Source organism: Mobula birostris, chromosome 12, assembly GCF_030028105.1.
Source record: "Mobula birostris isolate sMobBir1 chromosome 12, sMobBir1.hap1, whole genome shotgun sequence".
Lineage (NCBI taxonomy): Eukaryota > Metazoa > Chordata > Chondrichthyes > Myliobatiformes > Myliobatidae > Mobula > Mobula birostris.
This window is the reverse complement of record NC_092381.1, coordinates 94,898,763-94,926,719: the sequence shown is the minus strand read 5'-3', so window position 1 is coordinate 94,926,719 and position 27,957 is coordinate 94,898,763. Positions and strand designations below refer to the sequence as shown.

Genomic DNA, 27,957 nt, shown 5'->3' with positions numbered 1-27,957 from the left:
CTCTTATCTTGTTTAGCTGCCTCACGTGCAGCACGTTGTCAAATGCCTTCTGAAAATCCCAATACGTAACAACCACTGACTCTCCTTCGTCTGTCCTGCACTTTATTTCCTCAAATAATTTCAACAGCTTTATCAGGCAAGATTTCTCCAAAACCTCATCCTTAATAATGGACTCTTAACATTTTGTCAAACACTGAAGTCATGCTAACTGGCTTGTAGTTTCCTGTCTTTTGCCTCCCTCCCTTCTTTTAAAAAGTGGAGACACCTTTACAATTTTCCATTCCTCTGGAACCGTTCTAGAATCTAGTGATTCTTGAATGATCATTACTAATGTCTCCACTATCTCTTCAGATACCCTTTTCAAAACTCTGGTATGTAGTCCATCTGAGCCATGTAACTTACCTACCTTCGTACCTCTCAGCTTCTCAGACACCTTCTCCTTGGATGATGGTGTCTACACACACTTCTGCATCCTAACATTCTCAAATTTCTAGCGTGCTACTTGTGTTTGTTATTTATTTAGTGATATAGCATGGAGCAACCCTTCCGGCCCTTCAAGTCACACTGCTCAGAAACCCCATAAACCCAATAAATCCTAATCTAATCATAGGACTATTTACAATGACCTGGTATGTCATTGCAGCATGGGAGAAAACCAGAGCAGTGCACGGATTCCTTGGGGAGGACGTGAAGAGACTTATTACAGAATAGTTCCGGAACACCCCAAGCTGTAATAGCATTGCACTAACCGCTACACTACTATGACATCACAATGAATACTATCGCAAAATATGAATTCAGTTCATCTGCCATTTTTTGTCCCCCACTACTACCTCTCCAGCATCATTTTCCAGTAGTGCAATGTCCATTCTTGTCTCTCATTTACTCTTTATATATCTGAAAAAAAAACTTCTGGTATCTCCCTTTATATTATTGGCTAGCTTACCTTCATATTTCATAGAGCTATAGAACACCACAGCACAGAAACAGATGCCTTAGCCCATCTAGTCTGTGCCAAACTATTAACCTGCCTAGTCCCATTGACCTGCACCAGTACCATACCCCTCCCATCCATGTACCTGTCCAAATTTCTCATAAATGTTGAAATAAAACCTGCATCTACCACTTGCACTGGCATAAACACAAGAAAATCTACAGATACTGGAAATCTAAGCAACAGACCCAAAATGCTGGAGGAACTCAGCAGGCCAGGCAGCATCTATCGAAAAGAGTAAATAGCAACGTTTCAGGCCAAGACCCTTCATCAGGACTCGCACTGACAACTCATTCCACACTCTCACCACCCTCTGAGTGGAGAAGTTCTCCCTCATGTTCCCCTTAAATATTTCACCTTTCACCCTTAACCCATGACCTTTAATTCTAGTCTCACCCAACCTCAGTGGAAACATGCTTTTTGCATTTACCCCTCCTGATTTTGTATACCTCTCAAAACTCTCATCATTCTTCTATGCTCTATGAAATTAAGTCCTAACCTATTCAACCTTTCCCTATTACACAGGTCAAGTCTTGGCAACATTTGTTGAAATTTTGTTAAACTCTTTCAATCTTATTGACATCTTTTCTGTGGGTACGTGACCAAGACTGCACACAATACTCTAAATTAGGACTCATCAACGTCTTGTACAACTTCAGCATAACATGCTAAAGTCTATACACAATACTTTGATTTACGAAGACCAATCTGCCAAAGGCACTCTGGGATCCTATGTATCTGTAATAGCACTTTCAAGGAATTATGGATCTGTATTCCCAGATCCCTCTGTTCTACCGCACTCCTCAGTATCCTATTGCTCACTGTGTTAAGTCCCACCCTGGTTTGTCCTCCCAAAGTGCAATACCTCACACTTGTCTGTATTAGATCCTACTGTCCATTTTTCAGCTCATTTTTCCACCTGCTCTCAATTCCGCTGCAAGCTTTGATAGCCTTCCTCGTCATACCCCCCCCACCCCCATTTTGGTGTCATACACAAATTTGCTGATCCAGTTTACCACATAATCATCCAGATCATTAATATGGATGATAAACATCAACGGACCCAACACCAATCCCCAAGGCACACCACTAATTACAAGCCTCCAGTAAGAGAGACAACCATCTACTACCACTCTCCTACAAAGCCAATGTCCAATCCAATTTATGACTCTTTATATATCTGAAAAAAAAACTTTTTTACCTCATTTATTTTTACCAAATTTATTACCTCATTTTGAATGCTAAGTGACTGACCTTCTTGACCAACTTCTTATGCAGGACCTTGTCAAAGGCCTTGCTAAAGCCCATGCAGACAACATCCACTGCCTTTCCTTCATTACCTTTCCTTGTAACGTCCTCAAAAAAAACACTCTAAGATTGGTTAGATTTTCTTACCGTGCACAAAGCTGTATTGACTTTCCCTAATCAGTCTGTGTCGATCCAAATACTTGTACATCTGGTCTCTTTGAATACTATCCAATAATTTACCCATTGCTGATGTTAGGCTCACCAGCCTATAATATCCTGGCTTATCCTTACATATTTTCTTAAACACTGGAACAACATCAGCTATCCTCCAATCCTTTGGCACCTCACCTGTGGATAAGGATGTTTTAAATATCTCTGCTAGGACCCTTCCAATTTTTGCACTAGCCTCACACAGTGTCCAAGGGAACTTATTGTCAGGCCTTGGAGTTATTCATCTTAATTTGCCTCAAGACAGCAAACACTTCTTCCTCTGTAATCGGTATATGATCCATGACCTCACTGCTGCTTTGCCTCACTTCTTGACTAATCTTCCTTCAACCATGACACTTGTGATGCACACAACGACATCACTGCCAAGTTCTAACTATGTGAGGTAGTTCAGAGATAATGGAAGAGCATAATCGATTTCACAATTCTGGGTCAGGGCTTTGCTGGCTGAAACCAGAGGAACTTTGTAAGTGAGGTGTCCCAATCGTACAGTTCAGTTACATTGTTCTAAACTCTGCCATTGCTCAGAAATTTGCTGGTTGGTCCTGGAATAAAGTGTTTGTAAGATCAATCCACTAGAGCCAGAAATTGCAATTCAAGGAAATGTGTAAGTGGAGGGGATAGGGGAAGGACAGCAGCAAGTTTGTGTTCTGGGCCCCACTATGGAAAATCCAGGCCGCAAAGTGAAATTTAATGAGATTTACACAAAAGCTGATACTACTCTTGTCTAATTTGATTTTCAACCTATATCATTCTAGAGTAATATTTCTCATTTAGAAAACAAGATAGAGTTTACATTACTCATCAAATAAGGAGGGTTATCAGCTGGGATTCACAACATACCTGCCAGCAAATATACCCATAATTGCTTACATCTCATGGAGGCTGTATTGCTGACTTCCTTCAAGCAGCTCACCAGTTGTAAGATTTCCATGCTTTACGGTATACAACAAAGGTCTGAACTTTTGCCCATCTCCCAGCTCTCAAAGTGATAAAGCTATCTGCTGGATGTACACCAACATAACACTTGCAGTAAACCTATTATAATTAAAGGGTAAACTACCTAGCGGGAGAAAATTTTGATTTGATTTAAATAAGTTTTAAGCTTTTTTGGAGAAGTGTGTTTTATTCTTTACAAATAAAATTATTTATAGGAATTAATGTTTGTGAATACCTAAGGTATTTAGAAAAACTCAATTTAAATAGCAGATTTTACAGTGTCTTCATTAGGAGTTTGAAGTAATTTGGTATGTCACCAAACACTCTTAACAAGTTTCTACAGATGTACCATGGAGCACGTTCTGATTGGTTGCATCATCACCTGGTATGGAGGCTCCAATGCACAAGATTGAAACAGGCCATAGAGGAATGTAGACTGAGCCAGCTCCATCACGGCACAACCCTCCCCACTGTCAAAGACATTTTAAAAGGTGGTGCTTCAAGAAGGCAGTATAAATTATTAAGGACCCTCACCATACAGCACACACCCTTTTCTTATTACAAATATCAGGGAGGAAGTACAGGAGCCTGAAGATACACATTCAACATTTTAGGAATAGCTTCCATCAGATTTCTGAACAGTCCATCAACTCACGAATATGACCTCACTCCTGCTCTTTTGCACTGTATTGTTTTTATTTGTAACTTACAGTAATCTTTAAAAATGTCTTAACTCTATTGCTTCAATAAATCACAAAGTTCACAAAGTATGTCAGTGAGAATAAACCTAATTCTCATGAGCAGGCGTTTCACTATTGTCAACATCAGTGTAGCCAGATACTTGCACTGTACTTTGTTCGCCTCAACCCGACACAAACTTCTACTCAAGATTTATCAACCGAAATTAACATTTACTGTTCTATTTCTATGCAACATGGCTTTCCTCCAACTCCTGCTCACCTTGTTGGTGGGTTGTAAAGTACCCTGTAGTGTAATAGCTATATTATTCCTTCTTTAAGCAAATGGATTCTCCTCATTACCACCTTAGGGAAAATCTAGCTCTCCAGTAATGAAATATCAATTTACTTACTTTTACCTTTTCTTTCTAGTTTTAACATCTGTCCGGCAACAAAAAGCTTATTCATGTAATTTTTCTGTTTCACTTAACCCCACATTATAACATTTCATCAATTATTTATGTTTGCATCTCATGAAATATATTCATCACATTGTATTTTAAACCTGCAGCTAGTTGCCTTAGTTTGTTTTGTAGCTTCGTATATTCCTGCTTGACGCAAATCCATATTGTGCAGCCACTGACACAGTGTAAAGTCAGTTTCAGTTCATACCTTACAGCATCAATTCAATGTACTGTCAGTGTGGTATAAATACCAGTAAACTTTCCTAAAGGACACAATCCCAGTTCGATGTACAAACTGTCTGTCTAATGGTGGGGGTGCACTCCCAAAAAAATTATCAATATCATGTTGACAAGAAGTACTAATTTACTTTAATTTTTCACATAAATTTTCTGACAGTGATATTTTTTATTGAATAACTCAGATCTTTTGGTAATGATTTGTGAATTTCCCAAAGATAAATTTCTGTTACCCCATTACTGCAACACTGGGGTCACCTATATAAGGAATTACTCACCATATTTGATTATCAAATGATAAGACTTCTCTGAACAACAGTAAAAATAAGAGTTCTTGAAAGTAAAGAAACAATATCATTAAAGGAATGAACTTCACATGACCTACGATTAAGTTCCCTGATAGAACATGTAAAAAGCCACTATGTTTTGGGCAATCTTAGTCTGCAATTGACTTGTCTGAATAAGGAGGCACTCTTGCTTTCAGTAGACTATCTGGGCACACAATTACAGCACAGAAACAGGCCATCTCGGCCCTTTTAGTCCGTGCCGAATGCCTACTCTCACCTAGTCCCATCTATCTGCACTCAGCCCATAACCCTCCATTCCTTTCCTGTCCATATACCTACTCAATTTTTTTTAAATGACAAAATCGAACCTGCCTCTACCACTTCTACTGGAAGCCCGTTCCACACAGCTACCACTCTCTGAGTAAAGAAGTTCCCCCTCATGTTACCCTTAAACATTTTCCCCTTAACTCTCAACTCATGTCCTCTTGTTTGAATCTCCCCCACTCTCAATGGAAAAAGCCTATCCATGTCAACTCTAACTATCCCCCTCATAATTTTAAATACCTCTATCAAGCCCCCCCCCCCCCCCACAACCTTCTATGCTCCAAAGAATAAAGACCTAACTTGTTCAACCTTTCTCTGTAACTTAGGTGTTGAAACCCAGGTAACATTCTAGTAAATCTCTTCTGTACTCTCTCTATTTTGTTGACATCTTTCCTATAATTCGGTGACCAGAACTATACACAATACTCCAAATTTGGCCTCACCAATGCCTTGTACAATTTTAACATTACATCCCAACTCCTATACTCAATGCTCTGATTTATAAAGGTCAGCATACCAAAAGCTATCTTCAGCACCCCATCCACATGAGATTCCACCTTCAGGGAACTATGCACCATTATTCCTAGATCACTCTGTTCTACTGCATTCCTCAAAACCCTACCATTTAACATGTATGTCCTATTTTGATTAGTCCTGCCAAAATGTCGCACCTTACACTTATCAGCATTAAACTCCATCTGCCATCTTTCAGCCTACTCTTCTCACAACATGTTGGGGAAGTCAGTAGGTCCGCAGCATCCATGGAAATGATTAGTCAACGTTTCAGGCTGGAACCCTTCGTCAGGAAATGGGGTTATGACCCGAAACGTTGACTGATCGTATCCACGGATGCTGCCCGACCTGCTGACTTCCTCCAGTGTGTTGTGAGTGTTGCTTTGACCCCAGCATCTGCAGAGTATTTTGTTTACCAGCCTACTCTTCTAACTGGCCTAAATCTCTCTGCAAGCTTTGAAAACCTGCTTCATTATCCACAATGCCACCTATCTTAGTATCATCTGCCTACTTACTAATCCAATTTACCACCCCATCATCCAGATCATTAATGTATATGACAAACAACATTGGACCCAGTACAGATCCCTGAGGCACACCCCTAGTCACTGGCCTCCAACCTGACAAACGGTTATCCACCACTACTCTCTGGCATCTGTCATCCAGCCACTGCTGAATCCATTTTACTACTTCAATATTAATACCTAACAATTGAACCTTCCTAACTAACCTTCAGTGTAGAACCTTGTCAAAGGCCTTACTGAAGTCCATATAGACAACATCCACTGCTTTACCCTCGTGAATTTTCCATAAGACCATAAGACAAAGGAGCAGAAGTGGGCCATTTGGCCCATCGAGTCTGCTCCGCCATTTTATCATGAGCTGATCCATTTTATCCTATTTAGTCCCACTGCCCCGCCTTCTCACCATAACCTTTGATGCCCTGGCTACTCAGATACCTATCAATCTCTGCCTTAAAGACACCCAATGACTTGGCCTCCTCTGCTGCCCGTGGCAACAAATTCCATAGATTCACCACCCTCTGACTAAAAAAATTTTTTCGCATTTCTGTTCTGAAAGGGCGCCCTTCAATCCTGAAGTCATGCCCTCTCGTACTAGACTCCCCCATCATGGGAAACAACTTTGCCACATCCACTCTGTCCATGCCTTTTAACATTCGAAATGTTTCTATGAGGTCTCCCCTCATTCTTCTAAACTCCAAGGAATACAGTCCAGGAGCGGACAAACGTTCCTCATATGTTAACCCTCTCATTCCCAGAATCATTCTAGTGAATCTTCTCTGTAACCTCTCCAACGTCAGCACATCCTTTCTTAAATAAGGAGACCAAAACTGCCCACAGTACTCCAAGTGAAGTCTCACCAGCGCCTTATAGAGCCTCAACATCACATCCCTGCTCCTATACTCTATTCCTCTAGAAATGAATGCCAACATTGCATTCGCCTTCTTCACTACCGACTCAACCTGGAGGTTAACTTTAAGGGAATCCTGTACGAGGACTCCCAAGTCCCGTTGCATCTCAGAACTTTGAATTCTTTCCCCATTTAAATAATAGTCTGCCCGTTTATATTTTTCTGCCAAAGTGCATAACCATACACTTTCCAACATTGTACTTCATTTGCCACTTCTCTGCCCATTCTTCCAATCTATCCAAGTCTCTCTGCAGACTCTCCGTTTCCTCAGCACTACCAGCCCCTCCACCTATCTTCATATCGTCAGCAAACTTAGCCACAAAGCCCTCTATTCCATAATCCAAATCGTTGATGTACAATGTAAAAAGAAGCGGCCCCAACACTGATCCCTGTGGAACACCACTGGTAACCGGCAGCCAACTAGAATAGGATCCCTTTATTCCCACTCTGTTTCCTGCCAATCAGCCAACGCTCTATCCACGTATGTAACTTTCCTGTAATTCCATGGGCTCTTACCTTGTTAAGCAGCCTCATGTGTGGCACCTTGTCAAAGGCCTTCTGAAAATCCAAATATACAACATCCACTGCATCTCCCTTGTCTAGCCTACTGGTAATTTCCTCAAAAAATTGTAATAGGTTTGTCAGGCAGGATTTTCCTTTAAGAAATCCATGCTGCGTTCTGCCTATCTTATCATATGCCTCCAGGTACTCTGTAACCTCATCCTTGACAATCGACTCCAACAACTTCCCAACCACCGACGTCAAGCTAACAGGTCTATAATTTCCTTTTTGTTTTCTTGCCCCCTTCTTAAATAGCGGAGTGACATTTGCAATCTTCCAGTCTTCCGGAACCATGCCAGAATCTATCGACTTTTGAAAGATCATCGCTAATGCCTCCGCAATCTCCACAGCTACTTCCTTCAGAACATGAGGGTGCATTCCATCTGGTCCAGGAGATTTATCGACCTTTAGCCTATTCAGCTTCCTGAGTACTTTCTCTGTAGTAATTGTGACTGAGCACACTTCTCTTCCCTGCCACCCTTGAGTGTCTGGTATCCTGCTGTCTTCCTCAGTGAAGACTGATGCAAAATACTTGTTCAGTTCCTCTGCCATCTCCTCATCTCCCATTACAATTTCTCCAGTATCATTTTCTATCGGTCCTGTATCTACTCTCACCTGTCCTTTACTCTTTATATAATTGAAAAAGCTTTTAGTATCCTCTTCGATATTATTTGCTAGTTTCCTTTCATAGTTAATCTTTTCTCTCTTAATGACCTTCTTGGTTTCCTTTTGTAAGGTTTTAAAGACTTCCCAATCCTCTGTCTTCCCACTAATTTTTGCTTCCTTGTATGCCCTCTCCTTAGCTTTAACCTTGGCTTTGACTTCTCTTGTCAACCACGGTTGCATCCTTTTTCCACTTGAATATTTCTTCTTTTTTGGAATATACCCGTCTTGCACATTCCTCATTTCTCACATAAACTCCAGCCACTGCTGCTCTGCCGTCTTTCCCGCCAGTGTCTCTTTCCAGTCAACTTTGGCCAGTTCCTCTCTCATGCCACTGTAGTTTCCTTTACTCCACTGAAACACCGACACATCAGATTTCGGCTTTTCTTTTTCTAATTTCACAGTGAACTCAATCATGTTATGATCACTGCCTCCTAAGGGTTCCTTCACCTCAATCTCTCCAATCACCTCCGGTTCATTACACAATACCCAATCCAGTACAGCCGATCCCCTAGTGGGCTCAACATCAAGCTGTTCTAAAAAGCCATCTCGCAGACATTCTACAAATTCTCTCTCTTGAGATCCAGTGTCAACCTGATTTTTCCAATCTACTCGCATGTTAAAATCCCCCACAATTATCATAACACTGCCCTTCTGACAAGCCTTTTCTATTTCCAGTTGTAATTTGTAGTCCACACCCCTGCAGCTGTTTGGAGGCCTATAAATAACTGCTATCACAGGGTCCTTTTACCCCTGCTATTCCTTAGCTCAACCCATAAAGATTCTGCAGCTTCCGATCCTATATCACCTCTTTCTAATGATTTAATATCATTTCTTACCAATAAAGCCACGCCTCCCCCTCTGCCTACCTTCCTATCCTTCTGATACACCGTGTATCCTTGGACGTTCAGCTCCCAGAGACATGCATCCTTTAGCCAGGTCTCAGTGATGGCCACAATATCATACCTGCCAATCTGTAGCTGTACAACAAGATCATCCACCTTATTTCTTATGCTGCGTGCATTTAAGTACAACACCTTAAGACCAGTATTTGATACTTTTTGCTTTGATTGCACTGCAACTCATCCCAATGGCTACACATTTGCCCCATCACCTGCCTGTCTTTCCTGACATCTTTACTGCTCACTATCTTAGATTTATTTCTGTTTTCCCCTTCCTCCGCTCTATCATTCCGGTTCCCATCCCCCTGCCAAATTAGTTTAAACCCTCCCTAACAGCTCTATTAAACTTTCCCGCCAGGATATTGGTCCCCTTCGGATTCAGGTGTAACCTGCCCTTTTTGAACAGGTCATACTTCCCCCAGAAGAGATCCCAATTATCCAAGAACCTGAAGCCCTGCCCCCTACACCAGTCTCTCAGCCACGCATTCATCTGCCTGATCCGACTACTCTTGCCCTCGCTAGCACGTGGCACAGGTAGCAATCCCGAGATTACTACCCTGGAGGTCCTGCTTCTCAGCTTCCTTCCTAACTCCTGGAAATCTCTCTTCAGGACCTCCTCCTTTGTCCTATCTATGTCATTGGTACCAACACGTACCAAGACAACTGGCTGCTCACCCTCCCCCTTTAGAATATTCAGGACCTGATCTTAGTAACCTCTTCAAAAAATTCAATAAGATTTGTCAAATATGACCTTCCACGCACAAATCCATGTTGACTGTTCCTAATCAGACCGTCTATCCAGATAATTATATATACCATCTCTAAGAATACTTTCCATTAATTTACCCACCACTGACATCAAACTTACAGGCTGATAATTGATAGGTTTACTCTTAGGACCCTTGGTTAAACAATGAAACACATGAGCAGTACGCCAATCCTCCGGCACCATCCCTGTTTCTAATGACATTTTGAAATACTTATGTCAGAGCCCCTGCTATTTCTACACTAACTTCCCCTCAAGGTCCTAGGGAATATCCTGTCAGGACCCAGAGACTTATCCACTTTTATATTCCTTAAAAGCGCCAGTACTTCCTCTTCTTTAACCATCACAGTTTCCATAACTACCCTACTTGTTTCCCTTACCTTACACAGTTCAATATCCTTCTCCTTAGTGAATACCGAAGAAAAGAAATTGTTTAAAATCTCCCTCATCTCTTTTGGCTCTGTACATAGCCGTCCACTCTGATTCTCTAAGGGACCAATTTTATCCCTCACTATCCTTTTGCTATTAATATAACTGTAGAAACCCTTTGGATTTATTTTCATCTTACTTGCCAAAGCCAACCTCATCTTCTTATAGCTTTTCTAATTTCTTTCTTAAGATTCTTTTTACATTTTTTATATTCCTCGAGCACCTCATTTACTCCAAGCTGCCTATATTTATTGTAGATTTCTCTCTTTTTCCGAACCAAGTTTCCAATATCCCTTGAAAACCATGGCTCTCTCAAACTTTTAACCTTTCCTTTCAAGGTAACAGGAACATAAAGATTCTGTACCCTTTAAATTTCACCTTTGAATGACCTCCATTTCTCTATTACATCCTTCTCATAAAACAAATTGTCCCAATCTACTCCTTCTAAATCCTGATCCGAAGTGTTCCCCAACACATACCTCTGTCACCTGACCTATCTCATTCTCTAACAGGAGATCCAACACTGCCCCTTCTCTAGTTGGTACTTCTATGTATTGCTTCAAAAAACTATCTTGCACACATTTTACAAACTCCAAACCATCCAAAAGTCCAAACGTAATAGTTACGTGCAAAAGGTGTGCGGGAAAAAAAGACTTGCACAAAATGGAATGCAGACTATGTTCAAGCTTGCAGAGCTTTAATACTTTGAAAATGTATTCCCACCTGACAGGAGCTCATGTTGTGCAAATTTTGACAGTAAAGAATGTTTAAATTAAAAGCTTTCAATTGAAACAATTCTACCATTTAGCATGATTAATGGTAAACAGCAGTAGTTTGAATGCCTTTGACATGCAGTAGTTTATTTCAGTTCAGGGTCAGGTAGAGATCAGGGTAAAAAGTTGTAAGTTCAGCAGGATGTGTGCTTAGTTTCTACTTAAGTGCAACACTTAACGAAAATATTATTTTATCAATTAGTAAGTAATGCTGCTTGAATTTATGAGTTTTATGTATATTTTGAAAAATATTTGCAAGTCAATTTGAAAGATATTGTCACTTGACAATTAAGTGGTTAAACTGGAATATACAGAATATAATTAACTTTCTAGAATATTTTATATTTGCATGGCAACACACACTAAAGAACTAATAAAAAAAATCTTCTTTTACAGAATTATCTCTGGAGGCAAAACGGTTCCTTTCAGCGTTCTCCGAATCAACATGAATTCATTCAGCTGGACTTTGTGTCTGTTGTTAATTAGTTTCATGACTACAGGAGGCAAGAGGGAACAACATCAAGCCAGAACCAACATTGCAGTACATTCTGTTGTTCATAACCGCTACAGACGTTCACCTAATAGCAGCAACAAATGTTCCTACACGTTCTTGGTCCCAGATCAAAGGATAACTGGTCCAATCTGTGTCAGTTCAAAGGGGCCAGAAAGGAATTATAATGGAATAACTAGAATGGATGTGGAGGACTTAAAGGACATTATGTCCAAACAGAAACGGCAAATTGAAAACCTTGAACTCTTAGTGGAGGTGGATGGCGGTGTTGTAAATGAGGTAAAATTGCTACGAAAGGAGAGTCGGAATATGAATTCACGTGTAACACAGCTTTATATGCAGCTTCTCCATGAGATTATTCGTAAAAGGGACAACTCACTGGAAATTTCACAGCTAGAGAACAAAGTTCTTAATTCCACAGCTGAAATTCTGCAAATGGCCACGAAGTATAGACAACTGGAACAGAAGTATGCAGTACTGTCTACTCTTGTTAATAATCAGTCTGTAGTCATAACTAAATTGGAGCAGGAATGCATTCGTAGCCTTACTCCAAGAGAATATGAGCCACCACCCCTTGTACAAGTTGTACCACAGTCCATACCACGTAGCAGGCAATACCAGAGCAATTTGTTTGGTAGTAATGAAATACAAAGAGATCAAAATCCTGCATTTACACGAGAACGGGGGCTTCGCTCCAGAGCATCCTTGCATGAACCTTCTCCTACAACTGCCAGTTCTTTGGAATCATCAGTTACCGAAGAGCCTGATGGTAGGTTTATATAATTTTTAAATGGTAGGTAATTGTACAGCTCTGTACTAAAATTCCATTTAATTCACAATATCCAGAGCAGAGATTACAAACACTGCATACCACACTGTTGGCTTTACTTAATACAAATTAATTTCCAACTCCTTCACTTAATTCATGCCATTATAACCTCTTCTCTTTTCAAACTGATCCACACAATTAATTAAAAGCAACTGCAATGCTTTGCATGATGTTCTCATTTAGAAAATAATATTATTTCTTACTGAAGCTGAAAAATCTTTAAATAGCACTTAAATGTGAAAATATATGACAATATATTTTTTGAAGACCAGGGGAATCTGATTTTTAATAAACCCAGATAATCTCTCAGCATTAAAGGCAGATGTTACTGTTAATAGTTAATCTTAAGTACTGATGATAAATAAACAGGTAAAAAGAAAGAAACCCTTGCAAATGGATAAATAATTTGTCTGGTGTGTAGCAGGTAAGTTTATATTTAGGGTAATAGGGCCATATATATATCTACTTTACATTTGTGCTTTCTTATAGACATTAATTTCATCAGTAAGGTTTAAGTAATTTATGCTCAACTCAATGCATATTTCGATAACTAAGAAAGTGATTTCAAAAAACTATTTTGCTATTTTACTATCTCCCTTGGTTTTCCAGTTTGGCAAACAGAAGTTTAAGATCAAAGCAGCAGGAAACAGCAAATGCTTTAATGAAAAAAATTAAAAGCTATCAGCAGAAATCTAATATTGATCACTATACAGATAATAGCGCCTGAGTCATTATGGGTTTTTGAGTAGACCTCCAGCTCAAGAGTATTATCCAACACAGTCACTCAAAAGGAACGAGTGGGACAGCTGTTCAACCAATCAGATTGAAAGCTCTTTAATGAAGCAGAGTATAAATTAGACTGTATAAATGTGTCATAAATTATATTACAGAAAGTTTAAAAAAATGAGGGAACAAGAGAAGAAATTGAGGAAAACATGAAGGTAATTTTTTTTCTAAAATTTCCAAAACTATTTAACAAGGATTGAAACTCCACATTTAATTTAAATTCACAATGCTAGAAGGTGACCGACAGCAATTCAGATTTTTACGCTCCCTTGCACATAGCCTTTGTTGCTGTGCAACTGGAATAAAGACAGAGCAGTTAGTACGTACTTATTTCTAAAGGCATTGAGATTTCTATTTTGCACGAGGGTAAAAATGTTGGCCGAAATAGCCTGCAGTAAAAATGCCAGACCAATCGTATTCTCATTCATGACAGAATACAGAAAACTATTACTCATTGTACATTTTTCCCCACAAATGTGTTATTTCCAGATTTATACAAGGAATGATGAGGTGACAGGGCTGCCATCAGTTACAGAAGCCGTCAGTGCATTCTTCCAAAGTAAATCTATGTGATAGGCATATTCTAAAACATAATAGTGGAAAAACACAGATGAGAAGTTTGCCACCAATCAAATACTAGCACCAAGGTTACTTTCCATAACTGGCCCTGTTGATTTCCCCTGGACCTTCTTAATAAATTCAGTCAATAATACTAGGTGGGGAGATTGAAATCATTAATTTCTTCAACCACAAGTGAAAGAACTGCATCTTCACATACTTTTTAAAAGAATTTAGAAATTACATCCACATTTTGTGAATTATTTCACTGCCAAATATTACAACATTTTGTTTTCTTTATATTTTTTAGCATGTCAAGGAAAGTATTAAGTGTGTTTGCATAGGCCAAGTGCTTCAATAAATTTGCACTGGTTTAAAATGCCAAATGCTGCAATCTCCAAGACTGGAAGAAGAAAAGTTTGATTTGAAAATTAGTTATATTGTAAACAATGAGTTGACATTAAGCAATTAATTTTGTTCAATTATGGTCAAACAATTTGCTTATCCAACAAGACGGGGAAAAAAGGCTGTACAGGTATCCCCCGCTTTTTGAACATTCGTTTTACGAAACCTCGCTGTTATGAAAGACCTACATTAGTTACCTGTTTTCACTAACAGAAGGTGTTTTCACTGCTACCAAAAAAGGCAGCGTGCGCCCCGAGCAGCCAGGCTCCTCCCCCGGAACTGCATTCCACCCGGCATTGCTGAAACACGTGCCTGTGAGCATCTCTGCATTTTGTTGATTTATTCTAAGCATCCGTTAGCAAGAAGAGTTCTAAGGTATCCGAAAAGCCTAAAAGAGCTCGTAAGGGTGTTACACTTAGCGTAAAACTAGACATAATTAAGCGTTTCAATCGTGGTGAACGAAGCAAGGACAAAGTGAGTTTGGCTTGTGGAAGCTGACGAAGATGATGTTGAAGAGGTTTTGGCATCCCATGACCAAGAACTGATAGATGAAGAGCTGATGCAATTCGAAGAGGAAAGGATAACAATCGAAACTGAATGCAGTAGCGAACTGTGAAGTCGTCCAGGAACTGAACAGGAAGCAACTGCATGAGATTTTCACTGCAATGATTGCAACTTTAATTTTGAAAGGGTACGTAGCTTTAGGGCATATTTGCAAGATGGTTTGAGTGCTTACAAAGAACTGTATGATAGAAAAATGCGCGAGGCTAAGTAGTCAAGCATACTGTCATTTTTCAAGCCTTCCACATTGGCCACAGCAGACAACGAACCTCGACCTTCGAAATCGAGGCAGGCAGACATAGAAGAAGATAACCTGCCTGCCCTGATGGAAACAGACGACGATGAGATGACACCCCAGTTTCCCACCACCCCAACCTCCAGGCCACCAACCGATACCCATCCGCGAAGCATGCAGCGGTAGCCGGGACGCACTCAGCACGTCTTTAAGAAAAAAGCCGAAATAAACAGGCTAATTAATTAGGTGCCGCCCGGCACGTAAATGTCGGCCCAGATCAGAGGCAACTGCCGACTGCACCACCTCTGATCTGGGCCGACATTTACGTGCTCGGCGGCACCTAATTAATTAGCTTGTTTATTTCGGCTTTTTTCTTAAAGACATGCTGGGTGCGTCCCGGCTACCACTGCATGCTTCGCGAATGGGTATCGGTTGGCGGCCTGGAGGTTAGGGTCCACTGCACCACCCCAACCTCCAACAACTCAGCCTAACACACCATCATTAGTATGCTCGGCGCTGTCTTCCCAATACCGGTAAGTGATACTACACTGTACTTACATTATTTCTACTTTTATAGGCTGTGTATTTTTACATGTTATTTGGTAGATTTGGCAGCCTCATAGCTTAAAGGTTACTGGAGAGAGTGTTTCTGCCGAGAGTGCTTGCATGAGATTTTCGCTATCGAGAACAGTGCGGCAATGATTGTAGAAAAGTATTTCTACTTTATATAGGCTGTGTATTTATCATATTATTCCTGCTTTTACTATATGTTACTGTTACTTTAGGTTTCATGTGTTATTTGGTAGGTTATCTTTTGGGTCTGCGAACGCTCACAAGTTTTTCCCCATATAAATAAATGGTAATTGCTTCTTCACTTTACGACATTCCAGTTTACGAACCGTTTCATAGGAACGCTCTACCTTCGTATGGCGGGGGAAACCTGTAATCATTTTCCAGCTATCTCAAGTCACACACTGAGTGTTCGAGGATTCTAGAATTGTTGAATTAATTTTGTTATGAAAGAATTCAGACAGCAATAACAGGCCAACTAGCTTTGCATCAGTGATAAATATCAAGGGACTATAAATTATTGTTTGGAAAGGCACAATTAATCAATGACTTTCAGTACAAATTAATTCATGGAAGATCCCACTTGATTGAAATTTATTTTGGAAAAGAAGCAATAAAGGTCAATAAGGGTGATGTGTTTGATGTAATCGCCATAACCCTGGCAAGGTTTTTGACATGGTTTCGCACAACAGTTTGCTCATTTGATCCATTCCACAAGGATCAGTGCTAGACTTGTGTTTGTTGTCGTCCACAGTATCAGTGATTAAAACTTAAATATAGGAAACTGCATTGAAAAGTCTGAAAATGCTAAAAATGTCTAGTTGACGGGGGGGGGGAGGGGAGTTGTTTATGCAGTGAATATCAAATAAATCGTCAGATGAGGAGAAAAAAGGAAATCCAGTCTGAACCAGTATGAGATGATTATCCTCCAGGGTGTGGCCAGCAGTTCCAACAAAACTACCAGTACTAAGTCACTCCCACAAAAGCCTCAGATGTAAGTGGAACACAAAGTCCAGAATTTAGCCAGTGACAGCTAACATGCATGGATCACTAAGATTGTTCATGAACTCTTACAAGTAGGGTCCAGGAGAAAATACTAGTTTTACTAGAATTCTTTTGGATTAGGTTGGGGAATTCTTCTCTCAAATCCTATATAGGTTCAGACCTCCAATAGGATGAAATATTCCATTCATTTCAATTAGATTTTCAATTATTAGTGATTGGTAAATATTTACTGTGCATTACATTTCCTACAATTGTCATAGCTGGGGGAAGCAGTAGGGTTAAGCTCCCAACTACCTATTAAATGCTCCCACTGTCATGCATCTCAAATAGCCTCTGACAATCAAGTCCAGCTTCTGGCCTTTATGTGAGGTTTAGCCCACCAGGACCATTTCTACTGACAGGAGAAGGGGTAAAACCAGGTTACTGGTGCCTTCAAACAAGTTGCTTTGGGCAAATGGGGCTTTTCAGCCATGGTTGGCAGCTCATATAAGAGAAGGAAAACTCTTGATTTCAGACCTCTGCTGCCTTTCGGCTATACCCAGTCATGGGGATGGAAAAGTCCAGAGCAGAAGTCCTTAAGGCAGTCCTATATTGAATTTTATGCTGACTGGTAACTCCTGCAACACCACTGGTGGCAAACTGCATCAGACTCTGCAATTCCTGTGGATTCATCAGCTGTGTGGAGAGGGGAACCTGCTGTATGGGCAACAGCTTGGTCTCCATATTGTACTGCCCTGGCTTGAGTAGTCTTGCATATCATGTAGACAGCTAGGACACTATTTCCATGGTTGACTCTGACCAAAGGAGTACCTCCACAATGTGCTTTAAAAATATTTTGTTTAGCACATTATTTATTTTCATTGTTTACACTAATTGTAAAAGCTTTTGTGTTAGAAACATTCAAACTCATTTAAATCATTTCACAACCTTGATAAATACCAAAACTCCTTGTCTTTAATCAAAATCTGTCACTGCATTCTGGGGAAACGAACTCAACAGTGCAAAGAATATACAAGGCAATTGGCCTGAAGTGATTAGCAAAACGGCCCTTGTTTCAAACATCATAGAACACAATGGGTAAAATTACCTCTTTCTGTAAAATTTAGTAATTCCTATGAACATTAGAACTAAACTACTTTTAATATACAGTACCTATTTCTTGGGATAGAAGCACAGAAACATAGAAAACCTATAGCACAATACACGTAATTGTCGGCGGCACCTAATTAATTAGCTGGTTTATTTTGGCTTTTTTCTTAAAGATGTGCTGTGTGCCTCCCGGCTACTGTTGCATTCTCCGCGAATCGGTACAGTATCTGTCCGGGGCCCGGGGATTGGGGTGGTGGGACACGGGGGTGTCATCTCGTCGTCAATCAGGGCAGGCAGCTCATCTTCTCCTATAACTGCCCGCCTCGATGTCGAAGGTCGAGGTTCATCATCTGCTGTGGCTGATGTGGAAGGCCTGCTTGACTGCTGAGCCTCGCGCACTTTTCTATCATACAGTTGTTTGTAAGGCCTCAAACCATCCTGCAAATATCCCCTAAACCTACGTACCCTTTCAAAATTAAAGTCGTACTTTATCATTGCAGCGAAAATCTCACACAGTTGCTTCACATTAATTTCGCTACTGCATTCGGTTTCGATTGTTATCCTTTCCTCTTCCAATTGCATCAACTCTTCATCTATCAGTTCTTGGTCATGGGATGCCAAAACCTCTTCAACATCATCTTTGTCAGCTTCCACAAGCCAAATTCACTTTGTCCTTGCTTCGTTCACCACGATCGAAACGCTTAATTATGTCTAGTTTTACGCTAAGCGTAACACCCTTACGAGCTCTGTTAGGCTTTTCTAATACCTTAGGACACATCTTGCTAACGGATGCACAAAATAAATAGAGATAAAGCACAGATGCTCACAGACACAGTTCAAAGCTATGGCGGCTTGATGCTGAGCTGCTGAGTGTCGTTCCTGGGGTAGGAGCTTGGCAGCACACTTCCCTATAAATGGCTCGCTGCAAAACAAACGCTGAATGCTATTTTCACTTTTTGCCTTTTTTCGTAAAAGCGAAAATCCTCTTCGGATTTCTTTCAGTTAGCGAAAATAGGTACTAATGTAGGTCTTTCGTAAAAGCGAAGTGGCGTAAAGCGATCTTTTGAAAAGTGGGGGATACCTGTACACCATCAGGATAGATCTATGGTCTCTCAAAAACAGAGGTGGAGGAGTGTGCCTTATGATCAACTCTTTTTGGTGCACAAATATATCAGTGCTGTCCCAATTCTGCTCACCAGATCTGGAATTTCTAGCAGTTAAATGCCATCCTTTTTACCTACTGCGGGAGATTTTCGGGATCATTTTGGTAGCGGTATACATTCCACCCCAGGCCAATGTCAGTCAGGCTTTAGATGAGCTGAGCAATGCGATCAATATACAAGAAACAGTGCACCCTAACGCCCTCACTATCGTTTTGGGGGATTTTAACCAGGCCAGTCTGGAAAAAATCACTAAGCAACTACCTTCAACAGATAACTTGCAACACCAGAGGAAACAACGCACTGGACCACTGTTACACCACCATCGAGAATGCCTACCATGCTATTCCACATCCTCACTTCAGGAAGTCTAATCACCAGGCTGTACTTCTAATCCCTGAGTATATGCAGAGACTGAAGACTGCAGCACCATTAGTGAGGACCAAGAAGTTATGGACAAAGGAAGCACAGGAACGCCTATGGGACTGCTTTGAATCAGTGGACTGGACTATATTCAGGGATTCATCTTCGAATCTGGATGAGTATGCTGCAGTTGTTACCAACTTCATTAAAACCTGTGTAAATGAGTGTATGCCTACAAAGACTTGCTGTACATTCCCAAACCAAAAGCTGTAAATGAACCAGGAGGTATGTCATCTACTGAAGGCTGGATCTGTGAAGTCTAGCGACCCAGGTCTGTACCAGAAAACCAGGTATGATTTGCAGAGGGCTATTTCAAGGGTGAAGAGACAATTTCGAACGAGGTTGGAGGCGACATCGGATGTATGACAACTCTGGCAGGGTTTGCAAGACATTACTTCCTACAAAGTGAAACCCAATAACGTGAATATCAGCGAAGCTTCACTACCAGATGAACTCAACGGCTTCTATTCCCACTTTGAAAGAGAGACTATATAACTACAGCTCTGAAGATCCCTGCTGCACCTGATATCCCTGTGATCTCTGTCTCAGAGGCCGATGTTAGTCTGTCTTCAAAGAGCTGAATCCTCGCAAGGCAGAAGGTCCCAGTGGGGTCCCTGATAAGGCTCTGTGCCAACCAACTGGCAGGAGTATTCAAGGATATTTTCAATTTCTCACTGCTACAGGTGGAAGTTCCCACTTGCTTCAAAAAGGCAACAATTATACCAGTACCTAAGAAGAATAATGTGAGCTGCCTTAATGACTATCGCTCGGTAGCACCTACATCTACAGTGATGGAATGCTTTGAGAGGTTGGTCATGACTAGACTAAACTCCTGCCTCAGCAAGGACCTAGACCCATTGTAATTTGCCTATTGCCACAACAGGTCAATGGCAGATGCAGTCTCAATGGCTCTTCATACAGCCTTAGACCACCTGGACAATACAAATACCTATGCCAGGATGCTGTTCATTGACTATAGCTCAGCATTTAATAACATCATTCCCACAATCCTGATTAAGAAGTTACACTGTACCTCCCTCTGCAATTTCTTCTGTATTATGTATTGCACTGCACTGCTGCTGCTAAGTTAACAAATTTCATGGCACATGCCGGTGACAATATACCTGATTCTGATTCTAGACAGTGACGCATCGGACATCATTGATTTGGGAAGTCCTGTTAGAGCAGTTAAGGTGAGCAACTGCAGTCCAGTTTGGAGATGGCCTACACTGCAGCCTGTGGGTGTGATACAAGGATTGATTAATTAGGGTGCTGATTGACCATCATTATGCCTTCGATGTTGTCAAGGTTCTTGAGAGTTAGTGGAGCTGCACTCTTCCAACCAAGTGGAGAGCATATTTCATCACTTGTAAGTGGTGAAAAGGTAAATGGGAGTCAGGAACAAAACATTCACTGCAGCAATTCATCAACCTGCATGGGTTTTTATCAACAGAAAAACCAAAAAGTTACATTTAGGTCACAACAAAGAGATCACAAGCATTAGTAAAGAAAAGATGCCAATAGAAATCTCAATGTTCACTTCAATTACATTCTTAAAGGTGGTGACCCATGATAATAAAGAATGAAGAACTGCTACGAAAGTTCAATCCTGAGCAGAGTAACTTTTTCCATGGCAACTAATATATTCCAACATAATAATTCCTCAAGAGTTAAAAATATCTGCATTACGTATTAAAGTAGAAAAAAGGCAAATTTCAGAAAGGCCATCATCTTCATTATTTTGCAGTGAAGACAAGTGAAGAGCCAAGCTACTGTTGATTACAGTATACTCAATGGCCACTTTATTAGGCACCTCCTATACACAATATGCAAGCTACTGAGTGTATGTTCATGGTCTTTGGCTGCTGTAGCCCATTTAATTCAAGTTTTGTGTGCAGAGATGCTCTTCTGCATGCCACTGACATAACATGTGGTTATTTGAGTTACTGTCGCCTTCAACATCCCTCTCATTGGATAGTCCCACATTCCAAAGCCCTGTTATCTCTAGTCATAACCCAAATATTGCTGCTACAGAGAAACCATTACAGATTGACAGCATATGTTGTAAAACAAATGTGAGGAATCCAGGATTTGTATTGGACACCAATTTTACAGCCAAAGTAGAGCTTATAGGCTTTCCTTTATAAGAGGAGTCACAATCTGTCTTAGAGATTTAAGCGTCTACTCATCACAAATATAACAGAAAGTATCGCGGCATTTTCCTATCATAAACACTCCTGAAAATACAATTACATTATTATGAGTACACACAATATTCTATGTGTAGAGCACGTGTATATACATGATCATAAACATGTAAACATACTGCATAGAATGGTGTGGGTGTGATGCTTTTTATAGCCTTTCTAAAACCTGTCTTGCCATGCAGCATCTGCCTTTCCTAAGTATGCCTGGACAAGATAGAAAACTTTTCAGATTACATTGTGTGCATCATTTTAATTGACTTGAATAATGAATTAAAATAACAAATGTAAGCAATTTTTTAAAAATGGTGCATAATAGGGATATTTCATGGTGATTTTCCTGGTCAGCAGCCCAAAATCCATAAGATACAATGTTACAGTGTTAATTTTTTTCTTTGTTTTACACAGTGAGGAATCTCTGTGTTCCACAGATTGCAACAATTGATTTACTGTTTAGTTCCTGACATGGGATTTAATCTATGTTGGGTGCTCTGATTGGTAAAATCATGTGAGAAGTACAGTGCCCTATGGGGACAACTTATTTCATTGTGAAATAAGGTGAGTCCCTTAGACTAAAGGGCCAACAGCAACACAAATTTTGTATAAGGACCAGTAATAGCAGTGAATAATTACATTGTGAGGTAAGATTTACTCCTATCTCCAAGTCTGCAGACTGAAATATACTCACGCTTTACATAACGAGTATTGTGGTTTTGCTTCTGTGGGGAGTTTTGATCTATTTGTTCTATTGCTTTTACATCCAAGTTGTGCACATGGACAATTCATGACTGTACATCACAATTTCATAATATCTGGGCATGGTGGCCACAGAAGCAAGGAGATAATACTCTAGTCCCACCAACTGCACTCTAATCAGAGGCACATTTCCCAGTCAGCATTGACCCAGTTTTTAGAGACCAAATTTCACACTAATGTGTATATTGTAATCTATAGTTTGGGAAAATCAAACTGGCTCTGAGTAACAAGGGCATGTTCACATGAGTACAGTAATCCATACTAGTGCAAACACTGGTTTCTTTGCTTTACAAATTTGGATGAAGATAGCAGATTCCCACGTCAGTTTAAATTAAGTTGATACATATCCATCCTGAAATGTGTGAAAATATACTTGGTTGTAAAATGCAACACCTCAGTGCAAAATAACACCAAATACCTTCCATGAGAAAATCAACTGTTGTCTAAAAAACCAACAATTTCTTTTACATGTTACTATATGGTACAATCATGCTTGCATTCCTGAATCATGGAGTAGCGGCATCACTGTTGTACTCCAGTTTCTATATTTGAAGGTGAATGATCTCAATAAGAACTAAAGATCTATGTTACTGAAAAACTTAACTTCTACTTCAAATAAAAACTAATAGCTACTGACTAAATGCATGCATCAGAATGCAGAAACTTTTTAAAAAGTTGATTTAAGCATTCACTATTTAAGATGGCACATGGCGTGAATATATTTTTTAAATTCTCATTAATCTGTTTCAAACTTTCTCCCTTCATTTTTCTCCCAGCACTGAAAGGCGATGAAGCTCCCACTCCAGCAAATGCTGCCAGGACATTCTAGGGTTAGGACGTCAGCAGTACATCTTCAGATGCCTTGACATGCCTCACCAAATGCTTTCAAGTGATAGGGCATCAGCCCATCCATTCATTCTCATTGCACCAAGACAGTGAGGTTGGCAAGAACTGCAATAGGCAAGCTCAATCCTGTTTGCTGCAGTCCATTATTATTGGTGGCTGAAAGCAAGATCAAATAATGTTTAAATAAGCATCTTAAGGAAAGATAAAGGGAGAAAGATAACTAGGGCTTTGGGTCTAGGCAGTTGAAGGCACTGCTGCCAAAGAGGGGGAAAGATAGACCAGAAACCAGAAAGATAGGTGTAACTGATGAAAGGCAATAAAGTCAAGAAGGAAACTGTAAACAGGAATGATCATTTTAAAATCTAGGTCTTGGTGGACTGCAATCCAGTATAAATCAGTGAACAATGGATAAGTGATACAAAACACAAGTATGAGAAGAGGCACACCATTTTGTAGAAGTTAAATTCCTGGTGGTTCAAAGATTTGAAATTCAGCAAACTTTTGGAGAGCACCAAATTTAGTCATGCCTTGAATTAACAAATGTAAGAAATAGGAACAGTAGAAAGTCAAACGGGTTTTCGTGTTTGCTGTGCTTTTCCATGAAATTTATGGTTGTTCTTCCAGCTTAGTGCCATTTTCCACTACTACTCCATATCTCTCAATTCCCATATCTAGAATTATCAATTGCCACTTTGAATGAACATAATGATTGAGCTTCTACAGCTGTCCAAGATAGAGAATTCCAAACATCCACAACCCCAAATGAAGAATTGTATCCTTTTTTTTAAACAGCCAATCATTTATTCTTAAATTGTGCCTTTTGGACACAAGACTCTTCGGTCAAGAAAGTAAACTCCCAGCATATAGGCTGCCAAGACCTTTAAGAATTTAATCATTCCTTCCACCACTCATTCATTTAAAACTCTAAAGAATACAGTCCCAGTGTACTCTGTCTTTACGCACAGGGCAATAATGCCATCTAGTAAATCCTTGGCTGCATTCTCTAAATGAGAAGAGAACAAATCCCTATAAAACTATATTATAGCATTTAGCTCAAAGCAATTATACTAAAGAACTCATAGTGCACGATAAACTAAAATCTACCAAATCTTAATCTACATTCAGAACAATATAACTGCTCTCTGAAGGAGTCTTGCATTGCAAGTACCTTTCTGCTGTATTAAGGGATGAGAACAAATGCAAATTACCAATGTACCATTATGATTCTAATTTTCTCTTTCTTATACCACCATACATCTGTTTCTTTCTCAGTCCTCACTTGTTGAAGAGGCTGCCTGTTAAACTCACTATTCCCTTTGGTCCCAAATTCCCTTAAAACTTACCAGTTCACAGTTGCAGAAAGTTACAAAGTACAAACTATTGCCATGGTCTAACTAATAGCATATAGAACAGGGGTCCCCATCTTTTTTTGCACTGCGGACCGGTTTAATATTGACAATATTCTGGCGGACCGGCCGACCCGGTGGGGGGAAGGGTTGCCAACGCACAAGAGTAGCAGTCAAATACGTTGTATTCACCCAGAGAAAGACTACAATTACCGTGAAGCCTTGCACGGGCACCAGTGCGCATGCGTTTACCTGTCGATTTTTTTTTTCCCTCTGCAAATCGGTTTTGTCCATTCTGTTCGGGGGGGGTGTTAATTACAACCAAAATATAGGTGATAGGTGGCTAATACACTCAACGTCATTTCTAAAAGAGTTTATCTAATGAATTTAATATTAAATATTTAATATTAGACTGAGGTCCTTTAACATCTGCTGGATGATGCTGAGGATGTTCTACGAGTCTGTGGTGGCCAGTACTATCATGTTTGCTGTTTTGTGCTGGAGCAGCAGGCTAAGTGTGGCAGACACCAACAGAATCAACAAACTCATTTGTAAGGCCAGTGATGTTGTGGGGATGGAACTGGACTCTCTGACGGTGGTGTCTGAAAAGAGGATGCTGTTTAAGTTGCATGCCATCTTGGTCAATGTCTCCCATCCACTACATAATGTACTGGGTGGGCACAGAAGTACATTCAGCCAGAGACTCATTCCACCGAGATGCAGCACTGAGCGTAATAGGAAGTCATTCCTGCCTGTGGCCATCAAACTTTACAACTCCTCCCTTGGAAAGTCAGACATCCTGAGCCAATAGGTTGGTTCTGGACTTATTTCATAATTTACTGGCATAATTTAGATATTACTATTTAACTATTTATGGTTCTATTACTATTTATTATTTATGGAGCAACTGTAACAAAAACCAGTTTCCCCTGGGATTAATAAAGTATGACTACGACTATGACTAAACACACAGCGCATATTTTCCTCGCATGAATATAGTGATAAGTCAATTATCAGGGAGGACGGGGAGCTTGAAGTAAGTGTTGAACGAACTTCCAGTGGAAGTGGCAGAACCAGGTTCGATATTATCATTTAAAGAAAAATTGGACAGATATATGGACAGGAAAGGAATGGAGGCTTATGGGCTGCGTGCAGGTCGCTGGGACTAGGTGAGAGTAGCATTCGGCACGGACTAGAAGGGCCAAGATGGTCTGCTTCCGTGCTGTAATTGTTATATGGTTATATAAGTAAGTCAATAGCATCATAATATTTTAAGTAACGTTTTGATATTAAACGCACAGCACATATTTTCCCCGTATGAACATATAAAATCATCGCAACACATCAATATCGCTGAATCAATGGGAGCCTTGGGCTTGTTTCCCTGCAACAAGACGGTCCTATCGAGGGGTGATGGGAGACAGCGATACTCGAAGGGGTTCCTTATGTCCAGTTTATTCTGCAATTTAGTTTTCGTTGCATTCATTGCAGAGATATGTTGGAAATGGAAGCAACGTTTTCAGTGTTTTCGTGGCCATCTTGATCCGGAATGCCGTCAGATGTTATGTCAAACATACTTTTCAGCCCGCCATCATTTGCAAGCTCGAGGAATTGATCTCTTTCCCGCGCTGACATGGACGACGTGCGGGTAATGACCTCGCGTGTGTTCAAGCTCAACAGTGGGCGTGACAGGGAATGAGGAAAGGTGCGGCTGACTCATATCGCCAAATCATATCGTTTCCTCACGGCCTGGTAGCGCATGCTCTGCGGCCTGGTGGTTGGGGACCACTGATATAGAACATTGAAATTTACAGAACATTACAGGCCGTTTGGCCCACAATTTTGTGCCAACCTACTCTAGAGGCTGCCTAGAATTTCTCTAGCTCATAGGCCTCTATTTTTCTAAGTTCTATGTACCTATTTAAGAGGCTCTTAAAATCTAAGATAGCGCTGTGTACAATGGCCGTGTTGCAAGCTCCATTCCAAATCTACAGTATACTACTAATTTCTACAATTTTCTTAGCACTTTCTATTCAAGTAGCTGTGCAAACTAACAGCCAGAATCTCCTACTAGTGGTAAAACAAAGGAATGTAACAGTTTGTGGAGACCTGGCTGACGGAGAAGATACCGGACCACGCTATTGAGCCCTGTTCCGGGCGGACAGGTCAAAAAAACCTCTCTGGGAACAGTAAAGGAGGAGGGGTATGCTTCATGGTCAACAATGCTTGATGCAACCCCCAGAATGTGCATGCCCTCAAATCCTTTTGATCCCCAGATCTGGAATACCTGGTGCTGCTGTGCAGACCCTACTGGCTGTCTAGGGAGTTCATGACTGTTATCATCACAGTGGTGTACATTCTGCCGCAGGCTGACACTGACTTGGCTATCAAGAAACTATACAAGACAATCAATACGCTGGAGACTGCGCACACACACAAGCTGCCTTCATCGTCGCTGGTGACTTTAATCAAGCATCACTGACAAAAGTCTCTTTGAAGTTTTGTCAGCACATCCAGGTGAGCACTCACGGAGGTAACACACTTGACCACTGTTACACTCCCTTCCACAACGCTTACAAAGCTCTCCTTCGCCTAGCTTTTGGAAAATCCGATCACTCTTTGATCATGCTTTTGCTGAAGTACAGACAGAAGCTGAAATAAGAGACGGCCACAGTTAAAACTGCCCTCTGTTGCTCCAACCAATTGCCCTCCATGCTGCAGGACTGCTTCGATGACATTGACTGGAATGTCTTCCATGATGAGGATGTCTCTGAGATGGAGTCATGTGCTTTCAGAAGTTGGTTAAGGTCTTCCCGAACCAGAAACCCTGGATCAAAAGTTCCGTGCAAGCAGCGTGACATAGAGATTACATTGCCGGCGATCAGCAGGAGCTCAAGAAAAGCAGCTACAATGTGCACAAAGCTATCAAGGCTGCAATACAGGGACAAGATTGAGTCAAGATTCACAACAAATAGCACACATGACTGGTGGCAAGGATTGCATACCATCACAGGCTTCAAAGCCAAATGTAGTGGTGCCATCAACATCATGGCCTCTCTCCCAGACGAGCTCAATCACTTTTACGCTTGGTTCAGAATCAGGTTTATTATCACCGGCATGTGACTTGAAATTTGTTCGATGCCGCCAACTCTGAGCCTCCGAGGAAAGTCACTGCTATAATCTGCAACCTGGTCATCTCTGAGGCTGAGGTAGGCAGATGTTTCCAATGAGGGGACA

The 27,957-nt window shown here is 40.6% G+C and overlaps 2 protein-coding genes across 8 annotated transcripts in view; one reads left to right on the top strand and one right to left on the bottom strand.

The window, feature by feature from the left end:
* ralgps2 (Ral GEF with PH domain and SH3 binding motif 2) overlaps nucleotides 1–27,957 on the bottom strand; it is a 567,568-nt gene that overhangs the window by 200,650 nt on the left and 338,961 nt on the right. The window lies entirely within an intron of this gene.
* Nucleotides 1–27,957, top strand: part of LOC140206125 (angiopoietin-related protein 1-like) — a 125,577-nt gene that overhangs the window by 19,181 nt on the left and 78,439 nt on the right. For both annotated transcript variants that reach the window (XM_072274325.1, XM_072274324.1), the window contains exon 2: nucleotides 11,833–12,716. In XM_072274325.1, the coding sequence (XP_072130426.1) occupies nucleotides 11,833–12,716 (884 nt within the window). The remainder of the gene's footprint in view (nucleotides 1–11,832; nucleotides 12,717–27,957) is intronic.